The 16,552-nt window shown below is 41.4% G+C and overlaps 1 protein-coding gene across 1 annotated transcript in view; it reads left to right on the plus strand.

Annotated features, from left to right (window-relative positions):
- The first annotated feature begins 4,286 nt into the window (after positions 1-4,286).
- Positions 4,287-16,552, plus strand: part of cfap74 (cilia and flagella associated protein 74) — a 59,813-nt gene continuing 47,547 nt past the window's right edge. Inside the window, exons 1-13 of the mRNA XM_030119489.1 lie at positions 4,287-4,353; positions 4,483-4,564; positions 4,705-4,863; positions 5,764-5,862; positions 5,952-6,056; positions 7,146-7,319; positions 7,520-7,630; positions 8,148-8,250; positions 8,816-8,973; positions 9,130-9,343; positions 9,440-9,595; positions 12,153-12,299; positions 12,372-12,490. Of these exons, the coding sequence (XP_029975349.1) occupies positions 4,287-4,353; positions 4,483-4,564; positions 4,705-4,863; positions 5,764-5,862; positions 5,952-6,056; positions 7,146-7,319; positions 7,520-7,630; positions 8,148-8,250; positions 8,816-8,973; positions 9,130-9,343; positions 9,440-9,595; positions 12,153-12,299; positions 12,372-12,490 (1,694 nt within the window). The remainder of the gene's footprint in view (positions 4,354-4,482; positions 4,565-4,704; positions 4,864-5,763; positions 5,863-5,951; positions 6,057-7,145; positions 7,320-7,519; positions 7,631-8,147; positions 8,251-8,815; positions 8,974-9,129; positions 9,344-9,439; positions 9,596-12,152; positions 12,300-12,371; positions 12,491-16,552) is intronic.

Raw genomic sequence — 16,552 nt, forward strand, 5'->3', positions numbered from 1 at the left:
CAATTAATCAATACCAAACCTAGTTGATTAGCTAATCTTAATCGAATACCACCACTAATACCTGAGCTATTTGTGCACCATTTATATATGTACTGATTTCTTCATTTTACTTTTGTTGGCAAATATACCCCTTTCTCTGAGTAGAGAAAATGCACATGACTCTTTCATTTTCCACTGTCTCCATTAGCAGCTATTAGCTTGGACATGTCGCCTTGGTTACATCCTTCTCTTTAACATCCTCTGCTTCAGTGAACTTCAAAGTTATTCGAGAGACCAGAGCAACACTGTTTCAGCACTGTAAATGATCCCATGATGCTGTACATCTGTTCACTGTCTGGCAGGTCAAAACAGGGCTTCAGTCTTAAAAAAATGAATAAATCGATTGGTTTACTGCAAACCAACTTTTAAAACCTCAATCATTCAAAGAGAGCATGTTGGACTTTTACTTATGTATAGGGTCAGCTCCAAATCAATGCAAAAATGTAAACAGTATTCAATAACTTTGTTCATCCCTGAAGGCATCTCTGTTCCAGAAAGCATTCGCTTGAAAGAAAGATACTTGCAAAACATTCAGGCACTTGTCAGAGAAAACAAATACAGATTTAGGAACCAAAACATCAAAGTAGACAGTTTCCATGTGTGGACGACCAAGGACCAAAAAATGATTATCAGCATTAAACAGGATTTTTGGTTTTAGAATTTGTAAACTTGGCGGCTGAGGAACACAGGAATTCTTTATATGTAGTTATTTTTCTTTAGGGAGCAAAGCAGCACCTTCTTGAACAGCTTTAATTATAGACAGTCAATAAAGGCAAAGGAAAATATTATTATTGAAGTGTAGAGGGGAGAGTTCAGAGCCATGAGGAGAACCTGTGTTTGAAGTCATCATGTCGGACACTGGACCATTTAAAAATTCCTGACAAATTCTGTTACGTAGTCAAAGATCATGAGTAAAATTTGACCTGTTAATGTAAGAGACAGCCCACTGCTTTAAAAACTTGGGTTGGATTTTGCTGGAAGCTGTCACATCTCAACCTCCAATCCCGATATATTTATGTGATCTTCAGTAGAACTTCTGACTATAGCTGTATAGGTGTATCACTGACATCATGGCTGGGGTCCTTCATTACCTGCCCTTTGACTCCTCTGTGTCATTTTTTGTGACCTATATCTTGCCATTAAAAGATGAAGGGCAGCAGAAATATCCTTATAAAATCAAAGCAGCAGCGGCTGCGTGGTGATGCTCGTGGGACAGCATCAAATCATTGAGTCGTAGAGGAGGAACATTTACTCAGCGTCATTATATAAAGATACTTTATATGCTATTAAGTTACAGCAAGAGACTGAGTTCAGTTATGTCTGAATTTGCATTTTGTTTCCTCCGCTAAGCATACCTCCTTTTGCATGCTGTGGGGAGAGAGTATCAACCAGCGGTGGACCTGCCCTGGTTTCTATTACTTCACCAGGGAATGAAGGCAGGTCTTCAAGTCCACAGCAGCGGATTCAAACCATCCCCACTCCCTCTGGATTCTGTGCAAGGATTTGCACTGCAACTTCCCTTCAATGCAGAGCGCTAGTGGTGCATGTTAGCACATAGTGTGGAAAAGGAGTCACTCTGTCTCAAAACCAAAAAGTATTTCTTATTCCTTTTACTCACTGCTCTCGTCATGCATTATTTGTCTCTATTCTGTTAATCTATTCTTTATACTCGATAAAGTCTTTGTTTCAGCTCCACTTACTTCACCCAGTGTTTGTAAAGCGCCCGGCCTCTCTTCTGGTGGTGTGGAGCCGTCCTCCCCATGGGGAAATGAGTGAGGAATAAAGCTATCATTTATTTATCAACATACACAATTTTAAAAGTGCGCCATAATGTAGCTGTCATTAAGATGAAGCCATTAGTCTTACAGTCACGACAGTTGTAGAGCACTTTTTATGAAAACTTACATTATCATAATAATGTCTTGATATGTAAAAATAATACTCATTCACTGCTTGAAGCAAAGCATGTACAATTGAGGGCATAATGGGGTTCAGGCTCTGTGAGGTGGGACTCACAAAGTCCCCAGACTGAATGAAATTTTGTCTGAGTGTTACTAACTGATGAGTGAATCTCTTCCTGGCTCCTTTTATATGCCTCAGAACACATTTTGTATTATCACACTGTCAAAAAGAACCAAGTTCATCTTAATGGAAATGGAAATATGGTGAAAATTCTGTAACAGGGGCATTCTCCCAATCTTTGAACCCCTGCTCTTCACCCAACAGCCCCACAGCACACTGACACTATATGACACAAGCTTCCCTCTGTGATGCAAAATACAGTCTTTTAATGTGGCTTTGCTGTGTAGTACAGAAGAACAAACACTTTCCCTCTTTTTTTAAATCCTCCAGTACTAGAATAAACCGCAAAAAGATAGAAACAAAAATACACAGGGGCTCATTGTGACAGCACATTAAGCCAGTAATCAAACAGAAATTCATCTCTTTTCCCAAGTCAGATGAGGACGCACAATCCTGCATGCTTGACAAAAGATTTCAGACACGGATTCACCATTTGATCAGCTTGATGTTTACTTCTGTCTGTGGTTTAACTGATGTCAGTCTAAAAACAATAATAGAGGAGGTTTTCTTTGTGTAGCAGTAGCGGCAGGAAAGAACTGAGTGTCAGACGATGATAGTTCCTTGTGATGGTCTTGATCCTGAATACATCTCAGATTTGCTTGAAGAATATGAAACTACCAGACCCCTCTGGTCCTCATGAAGAGGTCTCCCCAGAGTCACAAGTAAGTTCCTACGCTCGTCACCGGTGGAACAAACCTCCTGAACACGTTGGGACTACTGACAAACTGACCTCTTTAAAATCAGGCCATAAAACATGATTATTTGCTCAGACTTTCCAATAAACAATAGATGAAGTAATTTTGTGTTGTATTCTATTCTATTATCTTTATCTTAATAAAGTTTTTACTTTTGTGTCATGCCTTTCTTAATTACTTCATTTTCATGTATTTTATAATTTTAAGTGCTTTCAGATTGACAATCTTAATTGCCTTTTTTAAATTTCCTTGTGAAGCTTTGTGAATTGCCTTGTCAGAATGGTAGCTACTTTAGAAATAAACTTGCCTTGACCTCTAATTTGTGAGGAGAAATTATGTTAAAAAGAAGGAAGTGCCCATTCAAACAATAATTTAGTCAAAAATAATGAGGAAACTTAAGAGGAACAGTTTGGAAAAGTAACAAGTGGAAGATAAAACTTTTTTTTTTTTTTTTTTTAAACACATTTTGAAAGGAAGTATGACCGAAAACTTTAATATGCAGATAAACTATCGCTAAAACAAATGTAACAGCTATTTACTATATCTATGAGAGGAAAAAAATAATAAAAGCTGTAAATATGAAGACTTGTTTCTTCACTTGATTGCTGCTCATCGGAATTTTATTTGTTTTATTTTTATTTTATTTCAATTTATTTATTGTCGAGTGTAATGACTGGACGGCGTTTTTTCTTCTCTGACGGCTCCAGAGGCTTTTCCTCTCGAGTCCCGTCTCCATGGAAACAGTAACAAATATGGCGGATCGCTTGCTGAGAGGAGACAAGTAAGTGAGAAGTGCAACCAAGTTAAACAGCCGAGCTAAACAGAGAGACGGGTTCGTTTGGTGAATTATAAAATTTCGAGATGTGAATCTTCAGTCACTATCTATTTAATTTAGCTTTTCAAATTTAGTCAGTTTGTGTGGCGTCAGCGACACGCCAAATTCCATTCACAAATCTTGAAATTGAATATCATTTCACTGTAGAGCAAATACCACATCTCCCCAAAATAGCATAACTCTTGGAGAGATAAAGTCAAAGTTGAACTTCACTTCGGCATTGCTTTAATTTATTATATGGGAGTTAAAATGTGAAATGTCCACTGTTTAAAACACTCTGCACAGTGCAGTTTGTGAACCGACGCGTGCATTGTGCGAAGATTTTAAAATTAATTTCACGTGTCGCGTTAACAGAAAGTCGCGTTATTCGGCAGAATAGAACTTTCCTCATCAGCCAAATATTATTTTTGAGGATTATGTGTGTCAGGCGCTTTATGGGTGCAAATAATGAATCCATAATTATCGCGTGGCGCAAATAATCAATTGAAGTGGGTGAAATACGTTTTGAAATATGTTTCCAAAAACGAGTTCATTGCCTGCACAGTTGGTAGCAAGTCGCGCAAAAAACGCCCCAAAGCGCCTTTCATATGATCTTTTACTGACATATATTTCTTTACAGTCTCAAATAAGGTGACATGGACGCAGATGACAGTCAGTCTGACGCAGTGTTGTACAGCTGTGAACAGCTGGATGTGGACTCTGGTGAGTATCATGGCGAAGTTGTTCCTTTTTGATGAACAGTGAAGTTGCAAATATACCTGCTGCAACACATTCACAAAACTATCAGCTTAAGTCATCCTCACAATTATATTTCATTTTCATTTGATTTAGATGGTTGTTCAGGCATGAACGCCATTCAAGATGAAGAGCCCGACCTTCCTCCTGATTTCGAGTGGTTAGAAGAATTATATGAGTGGGTATTTCTTGCTGCTTAGTTGTGCATACAGAAGTCATGTATAATAGGGTTTTTTATGTGTATGCATGTAAAATACAGTCCGTGTCAAATCACACAAGCAGCCTATAGCCTAAAAGTCATTTTGCATCTGTCCCCAGAGAGGACGGTGATGAAAGCGATGCTGACCTTGCGGTTGCGGCCGATTATGCTCAGAAGAGGAGTTGTGCCGAGACAGCACGGATGTTCAAGCTGAGACGAAACCTGGACCAGCTGGACTGTTTTCACCAACAGAAGGAGCATGACGTGCTGAAAGCCAGGTCTGGACCTGGCAACAACACACTTCCAGAGCTAATGTGGCACCTTGAGCTAGATAAAATCCCATGTGTCTTTTCTTGACTTTAGAAGAATATATCTGTATGTAGGAGAAAACCTGCTTTCCTGGGAATTTGAATAAGTTTAATCTTTTTTGTAGCAGGGTTTACCCCAGCATTCAGCTCCTGGGAAGATTGTTTTCTCCTCAGTTTTTCCCCCTACTTTCGCAAGGCCTTTCCCCTTTTGCCCCTTTCACACAATCATTTCTGTACCAATTGATTCAGCAGTTTGCAGGAATCATCTCGGCCGCAGAGAGAACATTTCCCATTATTTCCTCTCCCCCTACTTTTCTTCCCCTCTTTATTTGTCTGCCCTGCGAGCCATTAGGCACCTGATGAACTGTGATACAGTCTCCAGCAAAAAAAAAAAAAGTCTGTCATCTATCCTTAGCACAGGCATGCGTGGTCAGGGTGGAGCTCTGCTGCACTCTGATTAAACAGGAGTTTAATGGAACCAAAGCACACCTGCCTTTTAACCAATCTGCAGCTCTGATTGTACCATGTGCCACAGATTTCTTTATAAGTCCACCTTTTGCCTCCATCACAGCTTGTTTTGTTGCGCACTATTAGACTGCAACGAGAACATTGGGCAATTTTGAACTGTTGGAGTGTGTGTGTGTGTGTGTCTACACTTTCAGCCTTTTTAATATCTTCATTAGATTACCTTGTTAGGCAACGGAATGAACTCTTTTTTTTTCAATGGCGGTGAAGGAATCCATTAGCCTGATGCTCTGAACATATTCCACTTTAAGTGCCTTGTAAATGTTTGAAATCTGCCTCGTTTCTCTGTGTCAGCATTGTAACTTGTCTTTTATATCTTGTGCTTTTTTGTGGTTTTTCTTACAGAGAGGAGCTGAAACTCTGTCGTCAGAATATCGAAGCCCTTTTGGAGCAGAGGGCTGAATTGGAGGGAGAAATAGAACAGCAGAAAGCTGCAGACAACGCGTGAGTTCAAAATGAACAAGCAATAGTTTATTTTCACCTGTAAGAATGTTCTGCTTCAGCTTACACATGCATTTGCTTTTTTTTCCCAGCGTGTCTGTGTTTCGATTGCGATCCCAACACAAGCGTCTATGCCAACAGTTGCAGAGTGAGGAGGAGCTGGAGGCCCACATCTCCACCGAGCTGAAGCTACGAGAGTGAGTGAGACAGGAAAACGGTTTGACAGTAAGGTCATGTTCTGACAGGTGCGAGTTCCTCCTGAAAAGGGCAGCTTCCTTGTCTGCTTGAATTGAGGCACTGCTTTGACAGTGTGGGAGTGACCGCAGGGGGCTGACAGAGGGGAAAAGGGCATTTTAATCCCACGGAAAACGTTTTAACCTGCCTTTATTTTTGTCACTACGCAGTTTGATCTCACCTCGCCACAGAAGTGTTTAGAAATCACACGAATAAGTGCAAATGAAAGTATAATATGGACACTATGTTTTTTCAGTTAGCAGTTTTCACAAGAGAGGATTAAACAGTATCTACAGTATAGAGTTCCAACACCTTGTCTAATTGTGCTACTAGATGTTACTAAACCTCTTCACAATGCATGGGTGTTCGAAAAACCTTCAACCTCTGGATGTATTCCTCTTACTGGACTCCTGCATTGTATTTCAGCATCGCCGTGGTATCTGGAAAAATACACCCACACTTCTGCAGCCGCTTGTGTTTTTTGTGTGCGTGTGTGTGTTTGTGTGTGTGTGTGTGTGTGTGTGTGTGTTTTTAGAGCTTTTTTCAGGCAGAAAGCCTGGTTACTCAATACTTTGTACAGCTGCAGCACAGCAACAACCACTGTAAACATTTCGCTGTGTAAAATCAGCTTGGATCGCTGCCTCGATCTGCTCTCAGTGGTTTTCCGAAGGTAAATTATGTCCTCAAACAAGCTCATTGCTGTTTGAAAAGCTTTTTAGCTTTTTTAGCTGAAAATTTTCCTCTCAGGTTAATTAACTCAATTCAACACATTGAAGCCTCATGGAGCATACCTTACTTTATAATTATGTAGTTTCATGAAAGATAAAAAGGCATGACTAAATCACAAAGTCTACCATCGGTCACTGAGGACACAGCATTGCCTTTTTTCATTGTGTTCAATTGTGGGGAGGGTTAAGCCAACACGGGGCATCACAAGCTTTTATTTAGTGAACTTTACACATCTATTGAGTGGTTCTGCGGGCTGGCGTTGTGTGTCAGTCAGCATTTTTAAAGTCATGTCCTTCCCACATTTATGTGTCCTTGATGATCAGATCGGAGTTGAGTGAGCTGGAAGTGGAACTTGGCAGGTTCTCCTCGCTCCGGGAGGAGGTGCAGCAAGAGGAGCAGCTCTTCCAGGCCCTGAAGGTCCAGAAGGCAACGGCCAGACTGCAGCGAGAGAGGAAGGTCGGCCAGAACCTGCAGCTCAAGATCCAGCGTCTCAGGGAGTAAGGAAATAACCTTTGTTCCCATTTACAGTTTAATAATAACCAAGAAATGTAACATTCAGCATGAGTCAACTATGTTAAAAAAATGATTTTTTAATTTGTGACTTTGCTTATATCACACCTAAAGTACATTGTGCTGCTTTGATGTGCATTAATGCTTTATTTTCTATTATTAATTGTCTGTGATTGTGCTCGGAAAGGAAACAGGCCTCCATGCTGAAGAAAGAGGAGACTGAATGTCAGAAGGAAATAGAAGATGCCAGAGCAAACCGCAAGATAGCTGCCAAGTACTTGAAACAGACCATTAAAAGGTAATCAGATTGTGGACCAATAAACACTGGCAGAGTAGAACAAAGATGGGAATTATCTCAGAAGGACTCGCTGGAGAGTCGACTCGTCCTATTGATCATTTGTTAATAGAGGCAAAATTTATCTCAAGCAGGCCAGACGTTACACTTGCAACAGATCGACGCAGCAGAGTTCAAGTAAATAAAAAAGAAAAAAATTCAAACACATACACAATAAATAGTTTCAAGTCATAGCATTTCACGAAATGCATCAAGTTTAAAGACATTGTGAATAAACTGGAGATTTCACATTGTCTTAGTATAAATAATTCTAAATGTGTTCCTTTACCACAACAGTCCAGCAAAGCACTTTAGGGGTGGTGTTTTTTTGTCAGAAAATTTCTAAAAAATATCAGAATATCATCCTCTAACTATCATTTGTATCATTTGAATGTGTACTAAACATACAAATAAAGTTATATGTCTGTGATCAAGACACTTGACATTTGTTTGCTTTGTAACGTCTCTCTGGTTCATTCAGGATGCGGCAGCAAGAGGCCGAGAAGGAGAAGCAGAACAGGGAGTTCATCGAAAAAAGGATACAGGCTGTCCAGGCGCTGAAATCTAACATTGCAGCCACACAGGTAAGTCGCCACACCGTGTTGATCCCATAAAGTCATGGCCCTTCGTGGAGTAAGAATGAAATTTAACACCCAAAACCTTATGAATTTATGATTTTTATGTCGCGATCATATCCATCATAATACAGCTGGAATGTGTAATTGAGCAAGCACTATGATGAATTCTTTTCTGATCTCATTTGGTTTGTACATATTTTTAAACTGCTGGTTCAAACACATGTGACACTGACAATATTGTTCTGATGTGTGTTTGATGAGTTATAACTGAATCACAACCTTAATGGTTCATAATGCGTTCATATGGAAAATACACATAATTTATTGCTCCTGTTCACTCCAGATTATATCTGTAAGAGCTATAGGAACAGTATTTGGAATTCACTTTTGGAAATTAATTGACACTGCAGTGTTGACTTTCTCTTACAAATCGGATTTTCATAAATAAGAGAAAATTAAAGATTCATAATCTTTGGAGGAGACAAATTTGTCAATAGAGCCCGTTCTTCTCTTAGTTCATGACAGCCTGTGGTCAAAAATAGCTTTTTTTTTCCTGTTGTTGTTTTGTCAGGAGAGTTTACGGGTCCAACAAAGCAGAGCCAAAGCAAACGCCCAGAAGAAAGCGCAGCAGCAGAGACTGCTGAGAGAATCCCTTCAGGCCCAAGGCATCAACAGCGTCAAGCATATGCACCAGCAGAAACAACTGGAGGAGACCAAACGCAAACAAGAGTACGTCCTCTCCTCTCCTCTCCTCTCCTCTCCCACATGCATGTCCTCCACTCCCACTCCGTGCGGCAGCGTGTGGGTGTTTTTCTCTCACCGTGCGCTGAGGAATACGTGACCCCATTTCGGTGTAATGCAGCGCTGTTCATTTACCCTTCTCAGGCAATTCGAGGAGAGCCACAAGTCAAAGAGGGTGGAGATAGTGGCGAAAATCCTTCATGAAGAACAGGTGATGAAGAGCAGAAAGAAGAACCAGGCACAGATGCCCAAACCCCCGGCCACCAATCGGTTGCCAGCTCTGAGCAGGGTGAGAGAGAAGCTCCTGCACTACCTGGATCCCGTCCCTCCAGCAGCCGGCGGGGAGAGAGACACACTTGTGAGGGCTTCCTGACACCTGAAATCCCATTTATGAAATGAATGCGCAGAGACTGAGTGCAGTTTGAGCATTTTATGCGTGTTTGTGTTCATGCAGCAGTTCAGAGAGATCAGTGACGCCAGCAGCTCTTCATCAGCTTCATCTGATACCGAGGACCTGAAGGAGGCCACCCAGCATGATGTGGACCACCAGAGCCTTGCTGACAGCTTGGCGGAGCCTGAATTCACCGGGCTGTGGGACCAGAATTTCAAGGTGCACTAAAACAACAGCCTCCGCCATCCAAAAGCAAATCCATTTCAAGCTGCTAAATATAAACACCCATAAATCATGTGCCGTTCAGCAGGCGGATCATTTATCCAACGCTTTCATCTGAGACTCCTGTTAGTCGGTGGAAACAATGAGGCGCTGGGCTGTGGATGGGAAATAACATTAACTTCCACATGCTCACCATGACAATTATTTCAGGCACGCGGAAGAAGATCCCACAACACTGTTCGTGCTTAAATGTCAGTGTGTAGGTAATTAGGACAAGCAAGACTTTAAATGAGCCATATGACAAATAGGACTGCGCTGTGGTATTTAGTATCAGATTATAAGCAAAACATTTAAAGCCAGGTAATCGCTTCAGTGTCGCCACTTCAGTGCTTTTTACAGATAGTGACAAGAGCTGAAGTTATAGAGATGCCCTCATCCGGTTGTCTAGCCGTTAACCGTTTAATCCTTCACGCTCACTCAAACCTCACACTTGTTCATTTCTCTGCTCCTGAGGACAAAATGTTCGCTTGTCGCCTCATATATCCAACCTGCTCAAAGGTTTTATAACAAATAGATAACAGGTTATGATATTATGGCTTTTATAGGGACATCAATGATTTAGCTATTTCTTATATTTTTCACTAAACTGGTTTATTTGGGTTTCAGAGAGTTTGATTCATGATGTGATTTCTTTTTAATGAGTTTATGATTAGATCATCATTTCTATGCATCGGATTCTCCTTTTTTCTGCAAATAGCTCTCCGAATAAGTTCTGTTAATCTTATATTTCTGTGAGAATGTACAGGAATTCACAAAAATTACAGTTCAGGGGGAAATGGAGTGATTTTTTTACCTGCTGGCCCCTAAACCGACTCACAAGTGACGCTGTGTGAGCGTGGTGAACCAAACTGGCGTCCTCGTGTGGGAGGACACGCTCTGCTTTCACGTCCACCCCATCCTCTTTTAAAAGGACAAGAAGTGGTTTATTTTCAGCCAGATGTTTCTGTGTGATAACTACTACGCTATTATAATAGACACGAGGTTATTGCACTGTGTTTTGCAGTTATTTTGCAAATGGGTGCATTTTCACCGTACTGTTGGAGAGATGAAGCTTCAAATTAGGTCACGTCGACAATAAGTTCTGCTCTGAAGCACATAATGGTTGGATTTTGAAAGTAATGTGGGGAATAAAATTCACATTCTCAATCAGGGACGTGAAACATAAGGTCCGTGGTCCAAAACCGGGAAAGGCTCCAATCCAGAACACCAAAGCAAAACCCAGCACCAAGAGCCGAGCTGAGATATCGGTGATACTGCCATGAAAGATAGCTGCCACACTGATAGAGAGTACACTCTTACAAGGTGTTGTAAAACTCAGCCATGGCAACTCCCACTGTCCTCTCTTCACTCCGGAAGTGACTTTTTCCTCTGCTGCATGTCTTGCTTTACGTCTAATGTGGTGACTGTCACATAGCAAATCAGAATAATTGGTTTACATGCACCAAGACATTGGCGTGTTGTGGAGAAACGGAGTCGTGTTTGACACATTTTTGATCTCTTGAATAATCTCAATAATCTGATACAGTCAAGACAGACTTGTATATATAAAAAAAAAAAAGATTGCCTGGCTGGACTTGGAATAAAACAGTATAAATTCTTTTTACTTTATAATATGAATTATTTCGAATGAATGACACAGAAGCGAGAAGCTTTGCTATTTCTGTATTATTGATGTCAGTTTATCACTCTTAAATTCAGTGTGAATAACAGCTGATCTAGAGTGGTGTTGATGACTAAACTAATAAACGTCTCATATGAATCATATTATAACGACAGTCTCTTGATGAATGAGGAAATTATGTGCCTTGCTCAAAGGCTTCCGCTGGATGTAGGAGTCTTTTAGCTCACTGCCAATGGGGGTGAATCGGCTCCGTGTCTCATCTGGCGCCCCCACGCACATCTGAAATGTGGGGCGACAGGCATCACTTCTCGTTGTGCTGGTGTCTTTGAGGCCTGGGAGTCAGCGCGGCGTTACGGCTCGGGGGTCCGGGCAAGCGACAAGCGAGGTGGAAGGAATCCGTCCTCCCAACATACAGATCCGCCCGACGCGCTCATCCGAGGCCGCGACTCAACACAGTAACGGGCGGCACGATGGAAGAGCACAGCCATGCAACAAAGCTAATGAGATGATTCATGAGGGGGAGAACGATGATTAAATGTCAGCACTTCTCTTCATAGCAAAGTTCTAAAAGTGCTTCACAATACAGAATAAAACACAAGCCGGGACAAAAATATAAAGTGCTGAATGCGGCAGGATTCTGAATCACACAGTTCTGCCTGTAGGTAAATAATCACTTTGAAACATTTGCCTGTTTCTGTAGATGTCATGTGACAATCTGCATCTGCTTTTCGATGGATTATAAATACAAATAGAGAATGCCGACTTATTTATTGAAAGAAAAGTGTTTCTATGTAATTTTATAAAAGCTTTCTGAATGCTTGTTAGTGATGAGACGTTGATTTCTGCAGAACTTTCTTCTCTGTGCAATTGCAGAAAGTTCTCCATGAAAAACCTCCTCCGATCCAAACAAAAGTGACACCAGAAGAACCTGCAGCGGCCAGTTCGAAATTCAAGAGAGTTCAGGGAAAAGAGCAGCAGAGGCCTTCGTTCATCAGCAAACCAGATGTCGTTGTCTTCAAGGTAAGGATCTGTTAATAATAATTTGGTCGTGGTAAATGTTTAATGACGCCTCACAGACATTTCTTGTCTCAGGACTTTGACGTGGGGAAAACGTATAAGAAGAAGGTTGTCCTGACAAACACCAGCTACTCCGTCAACCAGTGCAAGCTCCTCGGCGTCTCCCCTCCGCTGAAGGACTTTGTCTCTGTCAAGTAAGATTTGCTCCTCACGGTTTGCAGATGAGCACATGTAGGATGCTATTAGCTTTAGTAGGAGGCAAGTGGGCGGAAAATAGAGACGAATATGAACAGAAAGTTCTGTATATAATTTTTACTCTGAAGTCAGCATGTTGGTTTGGAATGTTGAGCATTAAAACGTCAGAACCTCGGGACATAAAGTACAAAAATGAAGAATTTTCAACTCAGAAAAACTCTTAAACGTTTAAGTGCGTATTCCAGCAAGTAATATTTGAATTCTCATTATTTCTCATGACATATGCCCATCAAATGAATGTAGTCCTTATAAAAAAACACATGTAAATTCCATAACTTGAGAGGTATTGTGGTATTAAGTATCATTCAAAGATGACCTGATCTCTCTGACTCATGGTAAAGGACAAACAATTGTTGCAATATGGTCCAAAGATTGCCATGCAGACCACTAAATTGATGGACTAATAGCATAAATAACAAAAATTCCTAACCTTGACTTTGTTTCAGTGCAGAGATGTCAAGTACAATGTTAAAAAGTCAAGTTTTTAAAAGGAAACAAGTGTGATTTTAACATTGTTCTGTTGATGACAATGCCTCCTGCTATCAAAATACAATTTACAGAAGTGATGTCCTCCATTGGTAGCTTGTGATCGCTCTTCAGATGTTATGAGAAATTATTGAACTTCATGCTGCTACATAATCAAATCAAAATGACTGTTATTATTTTCTTTAATACATGTGTCACATTTTTCATGTCCTTGATCATTATTACATTATTGGCTGTGCCTGGCAGTGCTAGCAACTGTTAGTTCACAAAATTGGTATTTCACAGTGGCAAAAAAGACATTGAATGAAGTAATATAATTTTCTTTGTTTTATTTATTCATGTACTGACCTTTAAATTTAAAACAAATAATTATGATTTTCAGACAAAAAGTGGATTTAGCAATAAGGTAGCAAGCTGTCTCTGCTGCGTCACTCTCTGGGAGGAGGTGTCAGCTTCTCTTTCTAAAAAGGGCAATCTGAAAATAATTTAAAAAAGATTATGAATTCAAAACTGCAGTTCATTTTTAAAGAGGTACTTTTTTTACGGTTTCTTTGCCCTTATATTAGAGATTCCTACTTTCAAACTGAATTCAGAATCACAATAGCTACAAGTACAACAAAATTAAGCAGCAGCTCTGAATGAGGGAACAGCAGTGAGTGACGAGTGCTTAGTGCCGCTTATAGTTTGAGTTCAAAACTGAGACAGCTCTTGGGAAGAAGCTGTCTCTGAGTCTGTTTGTTCTGGCTGCTAATGACCTGTAGCGCCTGCCAGAGGGCAACAGGTCGAAGAGGCAGCGTCCCGAGTGAGATGTGTCCTTAGCAATGTTCTGAGCTTTGCTGAGGCAGTGAGACCTGTAGATGTCCACCAGAGAGGGCAGGAGACAGCCGGTGATCCTCTCCGCGGTCTTTACCACCCTCTGCAGCCTCTCCCGCTCTGCCTCAGTGCAGCTGGAGTGCCGCACCGTGATGGCAAAGGTCAGGAGACTCTCTCTGCTGGAGCGGCAGAAGGTCGCCAGCAGCCGGGTGTTCAGGATTCCCCCTCTGAGAACCCTCTGGAAGTGAAGCCGCTGCTGGGCCTTCTTTACAACTGTGGACACCGAAGGAGTTCATCCTCTCCACACGTACGCCATTGATAAAAAGGTTCTTCCTGAAGTCCAGGATCAGCTCCTTGGTTTTGGTTCAGTAACAGGCCGTTCACTGAACACCACTTTTTCATGCAAAGGACCGCATCCCTATAGGCTGCCTCGTTCTCTCCAGCACTCAGCCCCACCACCATTGTGTTGTCATCCTGTTGAATTTGTGATTTTTTTTTTTTTTTTCCAATTTACAAACTGACGATTTTAAAAAAAGAAGAAGAAAAAAGCCAATATCTTGACTCATGAGTCATGGTGGGAAAGATCAGTTTCTGTAGGGGGGAGGCGCACAGACTGGAGCAGCCCACCAGAGCCAACCCTGAATCACATCGGAGCAAATTCATCATCATATACAGAAGCGACTGTTGTGTGATTTTTCTTTTTCACGGGTTTTTTCTCTTGGACAAAAATATTGTAGCTGCTACGAAACTCTTCAGTCGTTCTGAAATGTGTTGTTATAACAGTCAAGCCTCACGTGATCACACACAACACAAACGTCAAAGGACTTCAGCACGTTGAACATCCTCAGTTATCACACTGAAACATCTGTTTATCTACCACCGGTTAGAAACACAACCACTTCTTGTCCTTTAAAAAAAAAAAAATAAAAAGAAGAAGAAGAGGATGGGGTGGACGTGAAAGCAAAGCCTGTCCTCCCACATATGGACGCCAGCTTGGATCACCACGCTCACACAGCTCCTCTTATGAGACTCAGCTAAGTGAGTCAGTCTCCGTCTCTTCTCTCTCCTCCAGCCTGCCAGCAGCCCACAGGCCCCGGGCGGGGAGGCATTGTTCTCCAGGTCACTCGCTGCGTATCACTTGTTCCCGTCGGCCCTCCCATGACTTGACGTGGTTTCTCCATCTCTGCTCTTCACGCCTGACTGGGTGAAGAGGCTCTCGGATCGAGCTGGGATCCACCGCTGACGCCGTTCTCCAGGCTTCGTGAGGGACCGCTTGTCTGAACGTATCAGTCCTCTGGTGCTCTGTTCCCAACTCGCATTTCCCTGACGAACGGGCGAGTGCACACATACTGTGTACCGCACATTATACCCACTTAGTCCGTCGCACTTCAACTTTCTTGTGACCGCAACAGTCAATTGGATTGTTCATGGATTCTGATTGTTCATTTCTGATTGTTCATCACTGCTCATATTTTATTTATAGAGACCCATTTGAAACCCGAAGAAGAGCTGAAAATGAAATTCCAACAAAATAATTGAAACCGAGGACATTAACGTACAGCTGCTTTCCCACAATACAATGATAAAGCATTATTAAATACAAACACATCCTGCTTGTCTTTTTCAACCTTAATAAAATTAATTACAAATATGTACTGAAACTGGAGGCTCATCAGCAAGATAACACCGTTACCAAAAAAATGATCGAGAATAACATTTTCCCATCATTCTCAACAGTCAAACTTTATTTTTAACAATGGAACTGTTTTTGCTTTCTGAAAAACAAATATTTTTTTTTTTTTCCTCATTGTGGATCCAGTACACTTTAACAGACTATAAAAGCAGCTCCTTCTGTGCGAAACGCTGCTTATTCACATGCTGAAGGATGCAATATTGCAATCAGTCATGACAACTGTAAATTCTTTATGACTCACCCAATTTAAAACCTGAGCGCGGCAGGAAAGAAAAAAACATGAACCAGGAACTCACCGGGCTTTTTCACACCAGCCCATGGATCCAGTACGCCCCCTGATTTCTAAAAATGGCTGCCCCCCCCCCCCCCCGCCACTCCCCCTTCTGCCCAGCGTAGGTGCATTTGTGCCAAAATGGGCTGTGCTGAATCTTTTCACTACTGGGACAAAGACAAAAAAAAAAGATTGCTCAAGCTTGCCAGACTTGGTGAAAAGCCATCGAAGCCATAGAAGCTGTGTTTTTGCAGCGAGTGTCACATCCTCGCACGATTTGTAGCTGACTGGCTGAGAGGAAGACACCCCTCTGCGGTCTCTGTGCACCTCAGCGCCTCGGTGAGATAATTCCTAAAAGTGTTGTGGGAATGGTGGTACTCGATACAGTCTGATGGTGTGATCACACCTATGGTTGGTTTCATTTTCTCTGGAAGTTGGTTAATGACGAATCTGTTACAATATAAAGCAAAAACCGAAACCTTTAAAGACTCACTGAATTAAATCCGTGTTTTATTTCAATTCTAGTATTATAAATGTATGCTGGAATCACAACCCAATCCAAAATAGTAATAGAAAAGTATAATAGCGGCGTTGATGAGGGGAAGTTCAGGCATGATGGACTGGTCAGATACTGAACTGTAACCTGTCTCTGATTGGTTCGTGATTTTCTGAATAAGCCCTCAAATGGATGCCATAAGTGAACAATGCATTTCAAAGATGACTTTCAAGTTAATCCAT

This window comes from Salarias fasciatus, chromosome 20 (genome assembly GCF_902148845.1).
Source record: "Salarias fasciatus chromosome 20, fSalaFa1.1, whole genome shotgun sequence".
Lineage (NCBI taxonomy): Eukaryota > Metazoa > Chordata > Actinopteri > Blenniiformes > Blenniidae > Salarias > Salarias fasciatus.